We start from the raw sequence: 13,812 nt of genomic DNA, 5'->3' as shown, positions 1-13,812 counted from the left end.
GGTTCGCAATGCACATAGAAACTATTTAATCATTGCCACAAAGTGTAACACATAGACCCTAAACATAGAAGACTTTTTTATGAACTTGCAAGAATGATAGCATTTTTCATTATGAAACTCACAAGTTCCAAAGTGGGAATTGGGATTTTTCTATTTTATCTAATATTGTGTTCTTTCTTCATTCCTGCCCTTGTCACACTTGATCCATGAGCCTCAAGCTAATGATTACAACTCTTGAACAGCGAGGGCGGGGGGTTATTATATATTGTTATGCTGTTACAGAATGGTATGTCCCTACGCATCAACTTTTGGGAGAGGGGAGTGTGCTTTCACACACATGAGAAGAGATCAAACCCCGTTTATGCTTAGATAGGGGGAATTGGGTTGCAAGGTGTTTTGTCTGCCTTTCTTTTCACGAAGCTAGTCTTACGATCACATGCGACACGCACTCAAGTTTTAGAAGTGCATTTCACGAATCTAACTCTCCCGTTAAATGCTCATAGGCCTACTAAGAATGCATTTTAGTCGAGTTGGTGGACGCCACAGGAGCAGAAAGAGACAGCGAGAGATCAGAGTGATTGCCATCTGTCATTTCTGCGTTAAAAGCTTGAACTGATTGCCACCTGTCATTTCTTCGTTAAAAGCTTGAAGCTGGCCGACTTTTACACCAACATTCTTCGGAGAGAGCGGACTCAGCAGAGAAGCTTCGAAGATTCTTGGAACGAAGGATGAGCAGGAAAAATGCAAGTGTCGAGTTGATCTTACTCAGCTTCAGCCGTAATTACACAGATCTTACATAGGGGAGGTTGCTTTAACGGCCGCTGCGATGGAGGGTGATCAGCTAGGTAGATCTCCTCTTGTACAGCACAGAAATTCATTGGATGAACAGCGTGAGCCCATACTGCCTGCTGGGCTAGACAGCATCTTAGATGATGATGATGATTTTGAGCTGACTTTCAGCCTGGATGTGCAGCAACGTGCAGCTGCAGAGTCCCTGGTATGTATTGCAAGTCAACAGTCGCTACTTTTTTTCTTGCGATTTCTTCAAATCAGTGAGTAGCATGAGATTTACTGTGTATCGTTTGTTTTGTTTTTTTTGCAGGCTCGTTCGCGTCAGGTTCTCCGAAGCGAGGAGTATCGGCAGCTTTTCCACTTACCACCGGAAGAGGTATTTGTCACTGGTTTCACTTCATCCTTGACTCTAAGGCAAGTAAGGGGACTGCTTAAACAGTCAATGGATGTGCATAGAGTTTATGATGACTTGTCCATGAAGCATTCTTAGTTGAAGGGCTTCTAGTTCACACATGCCTCATTGATTCTTAGGAGCTGGTGTGATCGAGACCTCTCTGAGATCATGTTTCAAAGTCTCTATATACAACTTAGTTTTTGATCAATGATATTCAAAGGTTGTGGTAACTATGGCTGTGCTAATGTGCGATAAGCTATGTTGATAAATGTTTGTGCTTGTGAAAAGCTTGGGTTATACTTGGGGGTCCGTTTCTTGAAATTTAAGTGCGAGGTTTGTGCGTACTTTTGAGATTGAAGGACTGTATGATGAAAGGGGAAAAGAGTCTGTAGATTGTCACTTTGCATGAGATAGAGGGGCTGAGATTTACAGGCAGGAGTTCAACGTCTTTGGACTCCCATCACAGAGCACCGTTATCGATAGAGCGCAAGAAGTGAATGATTAGCTTGCGCTACATTTGAGCATACATCATCAGCCTATGCTTTTTTGTATGCTCAACAATCAACTTGTGGAATCTTTAGAGTTTGTCACCTCTTTGCCGGAGGTTGCAAGTGCCCTGGTAACTCCTAGGGGCAAGATCATAGGAAGTGGGCTGTTTTTGTTAAAGTTTTGCATCTGAAGTGAATGCCCAATGTGATCCTATTTATTTAATTTGTCATTTTACGCATTATTTTACTTATTTGGCATGAGACTAGGTCTGGCAATTCATGTGAGGGGTGTATAAGTACCCTTTGAGGAGTATATAAGAATGCTCTATCCCCATTGTAATAATCATCTAATTCATTAGCAAGTTGGTTGGTTTGAGCAATCTCTCCCTCATGCATCCTTTCTCTATCTCTACGCTTCCGCATTGTCAAATTTGACATGGTATTAGTGTTGTTCTGCTTCGGATCCTGGGAGAGCAACGCAAGGAGAGGAGCAGGCAATGGAGGATCGACCGTGTGTGCGTGTGGGAGGGCGAGCAACTTGAGAGCATCAAAGGTGTGCATATGAGGGCGTGCAAGTTTCCCACTTTTGCCAACGAGGCTGTGGTGGCTACGGACATTTATGCTTGGCCTCCTTTTTTTTTGAACATTACAGTTCAGCCTTTTTGTTTAATGCAAAGGCTTTTAAGCCTCTTGAGCTTCAAGTTTTTAAAAACTTGCCGAAGGGGTGGTTCTCTCAAAGCTTTGGCATTGGCAGAATTTGGAGGTTATTTTTTAGCAGAACAATACTTCAAGTTTCTCTTTGATCTTGGAGGTTCCTGTCACAAACTGATGACGTGGCATGACCTGTGGACAATAAATTACAGGAATTCCTAATATAAGTTGTTCCAACTTATGGATAAGTGCCGACGAGGCCTAAGTGACACAAGGCATTAAAAATTTGCGAACAATCTGTTGACGTGGCTGACTGTACGGACGCCCTCGAATTACGTTGCTAACGTGGTAGACTGTAGGGAATTCTGTGATTTACGCTGGGCTGTTTTAGTGCAAGCTTTTGGTACCAAATGCTTTTGAAACTGAATCTTTTCATGTGAACTGATTTTCCAAGGCCAAGGGCGTTTAAATAAGACCCTGGGGCTCTCTCTGGCTCATTCAGTGCTAACGAGCTGGTGAGCAGAGGAGACCCAAGGGCACCTGTACTTGCTTAATTATTAATATAAAAAGAAACACCGAAAGGGGCGCCAGTCTTTGTGGCCAATCTCCGGGCCTTGTCGACTCAATTGATCTGTGACTTAAATTTGTGAAGTATTTAAAGTGAATCCCTCTCTCATGTCGCTGCAGATTACAGACTTGGGGTGTCCAAGTTTGTTACAGTGGTTCAGGTCAGCTTAGGAAGTGTTCTGGCACCTTTGTGAGCCTGTGACCTTTGTGAGCCTGTGCGCAAGCTGTGCATGTCCAGACACTTGTTGCATATCCTTTGGTTGCACATAGCATGATCATCAGCATTACAGTCAGTAGCCATCATGAGCATTTTACAGGGCACGGAACCCATTTTCCCTATTTTAGCCATTTTTCACTATTATTAATAAGTGACTGTTGGGAAACTGGGTAGGGCAAATTTGCTAAGTTAATATAAAAGAAACCTAACAGTCACTCAGTAGAGCAGAAGAAACAAAGAGCACATGCAACCTCTTGCAGAGCAGGCCCTCTGGCATTTCTCCTTAAGCAAGAACCCTCAGCAAGGCATGGCGTTTTTCAGCAAGTATTATCAGCTTTCAGTGCCAGCGTTTTCAGAAGGTCTGCACTAGCGTTTGTACCTCAGTTGTACCAGCATTTTCAGCAGACAAAATCAGCCTCCTACAGTAGCGTTTTCAGACCTGCTGTACCAGCATTTTCAGCCTGCTGTACCAGTGTTTTCAGCCCAAAAGAGCAGCGTTTTTCAGCCCTGAAGTTAGCGTTTTCAGGCAACCGTCGTCCTTGTCGCCATCGACCCCGACTTAGATCAGCATTGTATCATAGCATCACTAACTTGCATCAACACCTTTGTACCAGATTTGTGTAATCAATAGCATAGACTTCTCTCGCCATGGAGAGAGGCCCTTGAAGGAGGGTTTAATAACATTCTGGTGTCGTATTCTCTCTCTCTCTCTCTCTCTCTCTCTCTCAGCACCTCCCCCAGTGTTTATCCACTTTGTTTGTGATCGTTCGCACTCTTTCACTAAAGGACCGGAAGGCTCTTCCTTTCGTAAGTAAAAGAAACCTTTGAGCACAATATCAGAGCTTTGGCAGTGTTCTATATCACTCGAGGAAAGAACCACAATATTTTTTTTTTTTGCTTGTTGTGGTTGCACGTAACCCAAGACCACTTGGGCGTGCCGATTCCTAATCGTGTTTTTGAAGAGTGACAGGAAACCCAAGAAAGAAGGGCTTGTCCGGCCTCCCCTTGTTCCTGTTTTCACTCATTGAGAGCGGACCGTGCACTTAGCGGCCGGCCAATCAACGTGAGGTGGGAAAAAGAAACCTTGGTGTGAGCGCAAGGCCGCCAAGCGGTACGCCCGCAGGAAAGAGTAGAGCTCTGGTAAGAGAAGATCCTTCTCTAACACATATTTCAAGCTAAAGAAAGACCTCAAGGACTCAAGAACTCAAGAGCTCTTGGGCTATCCACAAAATTGATTAGCATGCTAATCGGAGTGCAAAACAGAGAATCAACGTGCTGTAATTTTTCTCGCCACGTTTTGTAAAGTGCTCTAAAGTGCGTGGAAAGTCATCGTGTACTTGGGAGTTTGTCCGTGGAGACTTCTTTTTTGGTTGTTGTTGAAATCGGCTTAGTAGAGGAATTTTAGCCCGAGAAAAGTGGGACATCTTGTAGAATTTACAGGTTCTTCTCAAGTATAATAAGAATAAAGAAATAACGAAAGGGGCGCCAGTCTTTGCGGCAAACAGGGTGTCGCTGTATGCTTGGGAGCGCTCTAGCTACCAAGTCGTGAAATGTCTTGAAGTGTTGAATTCCAGTCACAAGCTTATTCGTGAAGTTCCTCTATGTTCTAAAGTCCAAAGTAAAGTTTCGGATGACAGCCTACGTCTACCGCCACGGGCCGGTTTCATGGTTCCGTCGCTGGGACAAAATCACTTTTTCCTTAAAGAGTGAGCCTTGGTTGGTTTGCAGCGAAGACAAAGAGTACAAGAACTTGGAATTACACTATGGCTGACAGGACAAACGACGCCAGTGAAGAGGGTTCCTCTTTACAGGAGATATAAGCTATTCCTATAGTGTTTGAGGTTGCCGAGAGTTCATGGCCACGTCGGTCTGTACCTTCGGTTGATGTGAATACTCCACAAGTTCAAATGCTTATGATTGGGCAACTTGAAGACGATGCGTTCAAGACACAGTTGGTTGCTGATGTGAATGTGTTTTCTCGGTTGGTGCAGAATCCCAGGTTTATGGAATATCTGCAAGCGCCGCAAGTGTCGCGGCAGACAAGGCAAGCGTCTCATGCAGTAGAGCCTGTTGAGGCTCAAGCCCAGATCCCTTGTGTGTCCCAGCAGGGCAAGGAGCACTCACATGTTGCGGAGTCTCTTGGGGCTCCAAGACAGGTTCCTTCCGTCCATGAACAGGTGGTTAGGACGCCAATTCCACAGGTTTTTCCAGTTCAGCCCGCCACCTTTCAGAGTCCACATGTTGCATTAAATGGACAGGGAACGAGTTTCCAGGCAATGCATCAGGTTTTTCCACCACCCACGGTACATCTTGGGTATTTCGGGGGTGGATGTGTGTTCCAAAGTATGTCTGGTTATGCGCCTAGAAACCAATGTTATATGCCAGGAACAATGTTTAGGGGTATGCAAGGCATCATGCTGAACCCCATGTATGGTAGTATTGGCATGCAACAAGAATTTCAGTGCAATCAAGGCCAGTTTGGGGTGCCACAGGGTCATGGCTGGTTTTTCTAGACAACAGCCAGATATGGCACTAGCGACTCAAAATGTCAATGGCCAAGAGGCGCTGATGATCTTTATTACAATGCCCATGTTGCAAACAGTTTCCTATGACAATTTGGGAGTATTGGAAAAGCCAAAGCCATACAAAGAAGGTGCTGCATCGGTAAAGGTTGATACCTTCAGTGCTTTCGAGGACAAGACGAAGGCTTTTACTTTCCTCGAGCAGTTTGATACAGCTTATGCAGGAGGGAATTTTACAGAGGCCGATCAGGAAAGCTACCACTTTCTTGAAAGGCAATGCGCTCACAGGGTGGACGACAGTGTTGATGCAAGGACAGACACCCGCCACTTTGGTACTTCAAGCAAATATTTGCATCTGCGTGGCTGTCAAATGAATTTGGAGCCGATGTCATGACAGATTGGCACCAACTCACTGCGGCTACTTGCAAGAGCCTACATGAGTACAATCGAAGGTTTTGCAAAGCGTTACTCTCAATAACCTCCTACAGGTTTGTGCCACTGACAGAGCAGATTGAGACGTAGTGTTATGGGCTGCCTAAAGAGATCATCTATTATTGTACAAATAACAAAATGGCTACCCTTACTTAGCTTATGGAAGTTGCCAACATTGGTCATACCTTGTTGCAAAGAGAAGACCGTGGGTTTCAGGGCAACGCGAAAGGGGGTACGTCAAAGAAAAGACCAGCAAAGAGGTCCTTGGCAAAAGCTGATCGTGAAGCTTCCTAGGAGTTTGAAAGAGAAGAGAAAGCTAAAGATTCAGCCAATGGTGATTGTGACGATGACGATGATGGTGTCGTCGTTAAGTTCGTGACTGCGACGACGACGATGTCGATGACCATGTCAAGGCTGAAAACTGAAAACGCTGGAGATCTGCTACTGTGGCGTCACTGCGGCTTGGATCTGCAACCGCCGAGTCGCACTAATGCTGAAATGCAAAAACGTTGGCTGATCTGGGTGAATTCTGAAAACGCTGGCTGATCTGCTGAATTCTGAAAACGCTGGGCTGAACTACTGAGAAAACACTGGGGAGCCTGAGGGTGCTTGCCGGTTTGCTGCGGTGCCTGCCCTTTCTGTGTCCCTGCTTCTTTTGCTTCTACTGCGTGCCCAATGGGTTTCTTTTATAGATCTTTAGCAATTTGCCCTACCTACTTTTCTAACAAACTTACAAAAAGAATTCCAAAAGTCACTTTTAATAAAATGAATTATAAGAGGTGGTTCACGCGGTAAAATGCCTACATGATGAAATGACCGTTCTTGTGCAAGAGAGGGTATGCAACTATGACTGGCCTGGGCATGCACGTCTTGCTAGAGGCTCACAAAGTGCTAGGCTCAGTCCTAAGCTATACTATGACCGATGCTAGACCATGGCAGAAGCATGTCCATGTGTCGCAAGTGAAGTGTGCACCAAACATCCCCTCCTGTTACAATTGAGGCACAACTGCCGAACTTCTCTCTGTACATTTGATGCTGACTGATGAATGCTTTTGATGCTGTGGATGCACCACCAATGAAAATTCCTCCGAAAACAGGGACTGATGGTATTGTGGGTGCTGTGGGTACTCCCGGTGATGCAAACACTGTGTAAGGGTCACTCTCTAGCCTTACTACGATTGCCAAATATCAGCCTGGGCTCTATACCAGATAGTGCTGACTCTACCTGCTGTAGCAAGAGCTGTTCCCCGAACACTGACTGTGGTGAATACATTACTGGTGCTGATGGACTAAGATTTGGTTCCGGAGTCCTTTCCAAAGGTTCAATGACCAGGGAAATGGATGCACGCTACATGCGAATGCGAATGCAGAAGAGGTTAGGGGTCCTGTCTCCAACTCCTTCCATATCCGCATACAAGGCTAGGAGATCTTGGTACTCGAGATCTGGGTATGGGTTTTCCTGTATCCAATGTCGATCTTCCTTCAAAGACATGGCAATTGAAACGAAAGGAGGGAGTGGATCTCTTGGCTACACGGATTGCCTACAGACACGCGTCACACGAACCACCCGACCATAGCCACCATCTGGCAGCTCCCCCATGCTGGGGCCAGTGTCCGAGGACATAGGCGTGCACCTGTAAGACCGAGCGTCCCATACCACCCGGCCTCATCTCCTCGAGGGGACCTCGCGCACTCCTAGCCTCGCGGGCTAACCACTGGTACTCTGCTAGTGGGGGTTGATAACTGCAAATGAGGCCTTGGCCTCCTTTTTATTATAATGGTCGGCCACATTGGCCGTGTTCACACTATGTCCATCCGGACACCCATCCCGACGGCGTCTGGGCCAGATCCCCTCTCTTGTGAGCGGGACATAACATACTTCCCCCCTTAAGAACCATTGATGTCCTCATCAATGAAGTGGGGATACTGAGCTTTCAGAGCTCTAACTGGTTCCCAAGTAGCCAACCGTTCCATTTAATTAAGTACTCGTCATAAGCCTTTTGGCGTGAATGACGGGTACGATGAATTAAAACTGTCTCTCGTTCTCGAGGAATATACTCGGTTTGCATATCTTGCCATACATTTTCCTCGATAGGCACAATGACGTCGACTTCGCCCAATTTCACTTTAAGGCGGCTGACATGAAACATTGGATGTACACTACATCCAAAGGAAGAGCCAGTTTGTAGGCAACTTGGCCAATTTTCTTTGTGATCAAGAACGGACCACAATATCTAGCTGAAAGCTTATAATGCTTTCCTCTTCACATAGTCTTGGAATCCTTGGGTATCTTTAGATAGACCCATTGTCCCACATCAAGGGTCCTTGTAGATCTCTTTTGAATAGCATAGGTAGTGACTCGATCACGAGCCGTTCTTATACTATCCTTAGCCAATTCGAGCATTTCTTGCATGTCATACAGGAAATCACGAGCTTGGCGTTCCTTGACTTTCTCTAAGCCAATAGCGATTGGGGCTCAAATCCATACATCAGCATGAACAGGCTAAATCCAGTAGCAGAATGCTTGTTACTATTGTAGACAAACTCTAATTGTGGAAGATACCTTTTCCAATCAGCTTGCTTGTGAGGGACATAGGTTCTCAACATGTCCTCTAACGTCTGATTCATCTCTCAGTTTGTCCGTCGGACTCAGGATGGTCAAAAGACGACATACTTAGCTTCGTCTGAAGATGAACAAACACATCTTGCCAAAATCGGCCAATGAACTTAGTATCTCTGAACTTAGTATCTTGATCATTGACGATATCTTCTGGCAGACCATACAGCTTATAAAGCTGATCGACAAATAAAACCGCCAACTCATGGCTTTTTATTGTCGACTTCGTTGGTATAAACTTCGCCATTTTTGTGAGTCTATCAATCACAACCCAAATAGCGTCATTGCCCCGACTAGTATTTGGCAAACCAACGATGAAGTCCATGGAAATACTCTGCCACTTGGCATCTAAGATTTCCAATGGATGTAGCAGGCAAGCTTTCTTAAGGCGCTCTGCCTTATTGACCCGACACTGAGCGCATCTCTTCACATAGCTCTCTATGTAAGAGCACATCCTTGGCCAATAGAAATATCGCTTGGCCCAAGTTAAAGTTCTTTGAATGCCTGGGTGCCCAGCGCTAGGAATATCGTGGCATTCGCACAAAATCCTTTGTTGAACCTCATCGATTTTTGGCAGGCACACCATTTCTGAACATTAGTGCACCTCTAATGGAATATTGTCGCTGTCTCGTCTCTCCAGCACGACTCACTTAGGTTCCGGATCACCCAAGCTTGTACGCAAGTCATGCCCTGCTTCGACCTTGTTCCATGTCTTGCCAAAATGGCCATCGGAACGACATAACCCTCGGAGAGAGAGATAGAAATCCGTCGAGATTTCAGCCATAGACAAGGCATTAACCTCATGAATCCGGCTGAGTGCATCGGCAACTCGATTGCTGGATCCTTTTCTATAACGGATCTCAAAGTCAAACTCTTGCATAAGCTCAACCCATCTAGCCTTCCGGCCTCTGAGATCACCTTGATCACAGACGTAGTGCAAGGAGTGATGATCTGTCCATGCAACAAATGTAGAGCCATACAAGGAGTACCGCCATTTCCTTAAGACGTGGGCTACGACGTAAAGCTCCTTCTCATATGTTGGATAACGCATCTCAGCGTCAGAAAGCTTCTTACTTTCAAACGCAACAGGACGTCCATCCTGGTATAACACCACACCAATGGCATAATCACTAGCATCCATTTCAACCACAAACGGTTTGCTAGGATCCACAATGTGCAATATTGGCGCAGTAGTCACCAAGTGCTTTAGTGTCCGAAACTCTCGTTGAGACGCTCATTCCAGACAACAGGGGGGCTACCTTTACGATAAGGACCTGAAGTCTTCGGCCCTTTCACCCCTCCTTTTAAAAGTTGCGTAAGCGGATGTAAGGTGCAGCGGAATGAATATTGTATTTTCTCAAGATTAGTGATCCATATTTGCTCAAGGTTCCTTTTAGTTCTTATGGAAGGGAGAGCCTTCCGTTCTTTCTGGAGAGTGCTATGATCACGAACAAGTGAGTAGATATTGTGCGTGCAAGTGTATGAGACTGAGAGAAAGAGAGAAGAGATATACGACACCATAGACGTTGTAAAACCCTCCTCCGAAGGCCCCACTCTCGTTGGCGAGAGTGGTCTACGGTTGATTGCACAAGGTGGTACAATGATGATGCATGGAAACTGATGCAACTTGGGACTATGTTGGTGACGACGACGACGATGACTTAAGGGCTGAAATCGGTGATCTTCTATTTGCTGTCCACAAAGATGCTATGGCTGAAAACCTGGGACTGAATCGGGGCTGCTGAAAACGCTGATCTGGCTGCGTTTTTGAGGGCTGAAAAACGCTGATTTGTCTGCTGTTTCAGGGCTGAAAACGCTGAGTATCTGCAGGTTTATGGCTGCGTTTTTGCTGCTGTACTTGAGGCTGAAAAACGCTGTTTGTCTACTGTGACAGAAGGCTGAAAACGCTACCTTCCTGCAGCCTTGATGGCGATCTTGAAAATGCTAGGTGTAGGTATCTGTTGCGGTCAAGCAATGTTGAAAAACGCCAAGCAAGTGTGGGGGTTGGCGATGGCAAAACCGCTAGGGTGAAGGGGATGCTGGCGATGAGGTGCTTGAGAGGTTCTTGCTGAGAGAGAGGGAGTACCTGTTGCCTGTGGCCTATTGTACTCCTTGCTCATCTGCCAAAGAGTGCTAGCTTTGGTTTGCTTATATATTTTCTTACCCAAATTGCCCTACCTACTTTTGCTGGGAAGTCACTTAAATTAATAAGTGAAAAATGTCAAAAATAGGGAAAATAGGCTAAATGCACTGGAAAAATCCCCTAATTGATTCTAATGGATTCTGATGGGAATACTGATGATCATGCTTTGTGCAACCAGAGGATATGCATCTATGCTAAGTGACTGGGCATGCACGGTCTACGAATAGACTCACAAAAGTGCCAGATCACTTCTAATCTAGGCTGACTGGACTTGACGGAAACCCTGTTATGGTGTAGCTTGTCCACAGACATATAGGGTTGGATGTGTCACGTGACATCCCCTCCTTTTTAATGTGAGGTATTGGTACCGAGCTGCATGGCTTCCTTGTAGTCTGCCAACAACTCTGGATAATCCTTGAAGAACTCTTCGTCTACCCACACCGTTTCATGGGTTCCTCGATCCTTGAACTTCAAAGAAAATTGTTGCACTTGCTTCTTCGAACCATGGCGAAACCGATGTAACAACACTTGCTCCGGCTCCATGACTGCATCTTCATCGATGATCTCCGGTTCTTCTTCTTTGGAAATGTCCTTTGGAGGTGTTCCTTGAAACACTTTCAACCAAGAAACATGGAAAATGTTGTGCATTGACCATGAGTTAGGCAACTGTAATTTCATTGAAACCTCATTTATCTTTTTAATGACTGGAAATGGACCATACATACGAAAAGACAACTTTGGACACTTCTTTCCAACTTGCTTAAGACGTTGCTTCATGATTCTTAAATACACCCGATCGCTTTCCTTGATCGAGACATCCTGACGATGCTTATTAGCTTGCCGTGAATAAGATTCCTGAGCCTTGCTTAGCCGAAGCTTCACACTCTCAGAAATCTCATCCAATGACTGACTTTCAGCATTGGCATCAGGCATTTGACTGACCGAGCGAGTCAAAAGTGATTGGAACGGACGGCCAAAAGCTGCCTCATACGGAGTTCGACCAATAGCAGAAGAAAAAGAGTCATTCAAAATAGCCTGTACCAATGGAAGATAGAGCTCCCATTGAGACTGCTGATCATGCATATATGACTTTAAAACATTAAAAGCCAATTGATTGTAAATTTTAGTTTGACCATCTGACTGTGGATGAAAAGCCGATGAAAAATTCAACTTAGTGTCAAAATTTTCAAAGAGTGTGCGCCAAAAATTGGACGTGAACTTAACATCCCTATCTGAAACAATCGACTTTGGCAAACCACAGAGGGGGTACCAATGCTTAATGAACAATCCTGCTACATCTTGTGCAGTAACTGTGTCTTTACAAGGAATCAACATGCAAAATTTGCTGAAACGATCAACAATTGTTAAACATTGAGTGTTCCTTGAATGCAAACTTGGTGGTAGGTTAGTCACAAAATCCATAGAAATATCTTGAAAAGGTCCGTCAGGAATAGGTAGCGGAAGCAAGAGGCCTTGCTGCTTACCTCGAGGAGCTTTTACTTTTTGACATATAGTGCACTGTGTGACATAACGAAGCACATCTTTTCTCATTTTAGGCCAATAAAAAAATCGTTTTTTTTCCAATGTGGTGTTCATTTCCCTGTGCCCACCTGTAAGAGAATCATGTGCATCATGTAATATGATTGGCCTGAGAGAGGGCAACACACATAAACGTTGACGAAAAGATAACAATCCATCACGAATGAGATAGTTGCTGGGCCCTGGGGAAGCAAGAGCCTGCACAACCAATACTTACCAAACTCGGAATCCGCATACTGATTCTTCATGCTGTCAAAAGACTCACCTTGAATAGAAAATGTGGTTCTTGACTCGAGCCAAAATTTGTCCTTTGCGACTCAACGCATCTGCAACAGGGTTACCTTCCAGGCACATATTCAATCAAACCTTCAAATTGCTTAAAAAATTGTGACCACCGCGCTTGGCGATCACTCCAATGTGCACTAGGCATAGACTGGAGCCACTTGAGGGCTTGATGATCTGTGCGCATTGTAAACTCTACCATACAGAAAATGCTTCCAATGCTTAAGAGAGTGAATGACAAGACAAAAGTTCTTTATTATAAACTGAATAATTCTTTTCCGCACTATTGAGCTTCCTGCTAAGGAAAGCTACAAGACGTCCATGCTGCTGAAGCACAGCGCCTATGGCAACATTGCTCGCATCCGTCCATACCTCAAAGGGGCAAGGATAAGACACGTTGCTTTTGTCACCGCAACCTTGAGAGCTGCGAAAGCCTCAATGGCTGCCTCAGGCAAGTCTACGCGTTGACGGCGAGTCTTTACGAACGCACATCATATGCAGTTTTGGGCAAATCCCAATTACGAACCTGTTCCACCTTCGCGGGATCTAGCTTGACGCCTTCTGCAGAAATGATATAACCCAGATAAGTGACTTCAGTAAAAAAAATTTCGGACTTCTTAGCTGCAATGTACAACTGACACTCATCCAAACGAGTTAGTATCCTTTCAACATCTCTTTCATGTTGTTTCAACGATGCAGAAAAAATGAGAATATCATCTAAAAAGATGAACACACATACACTGACCATATCGCCGAAACGACCTACCATGAGACGATTGAACGTACCCACGGCACTTGTCAATCCAAAAGGCATAACAATATACTCCCATTGCCCTCGCTCGGTGTGAAAAGTAGTCTTGAAAATGTCGCCTTTGAATACCCGTACCTGATGGTATCCACTTTTGAGATCGACCTTGCTGAAAACCTTTGTCCCATTGAGCTTATCGAGGATATACTCAATGCAAGGCATCGGAAACTTGTTCTGGACGGTCATCTTGTTTAATGCTCTGTAATCAACACACAAACGAGACGAACCATCCTTCTTGCGAACAAACAAAATAGGGGCAACAAAAGGACTTACACTAGGATGTATGAATCCTCTAGCCACCAACTCCGTGAGTTGTCGCTCTAACTCTTCCTCCTGTGACTTGTTCAAACGGTAGGTAGC

At 45.0% G+C, this 13,812-nt stretch overlaps 1 protein-coding gene across 2 annotated transcripts in view; it reads left to right on the top strand.

Moving 5' to 3' along the window:
• The first annotated feature begins 543 nt into the window (after window positions 1–543).
• VAD1 (GRAM domain family protein) overlaps window positions 544–13,812 on the top strand; it is a 116,782-nt gene continuing 103,513 nt past the window's right edge. For both annotated transcript variants that reach the window (XM_086507866.1, XM_086507861.1), the window contains exons 1-2: window positions 544–997; window positions 1,103–1,168. In XM_086507866.1, coding sequence (XP_086363992.1) covers window positions 827–997; window positions 1,103–1,168 — 237 coding nt within the window. In that variant the 5' untranslated portion in view covers window positions 544–826. The remainder of the gene's footprint in view (window positions 998–1,102; window positions 1,169–13,812) is intronic.

Source organism: Adiantum capillus-veneris, chromosome 3 (assembly GCF_014529385.1).
Source record: "Adiantum capillus-veneris isolate H3 chromosome 3, ASM1452938v2, whole genome shotgun sequence".
In the NCBI taxonomy this organism is placed as follows: domain Eukaryota; kingdom Viridiplantae; phylum Streptophyta; class Polypodiopsida; order Polypodiales; family Pteridaceae; genus Adiantum; species Adiantum capillus-veneris.
The sequence above is the reverse complement of the archived record's forward strand: the minus strand, read 5'-3'. Positions and strand labels throughout refer to the sequence as shown.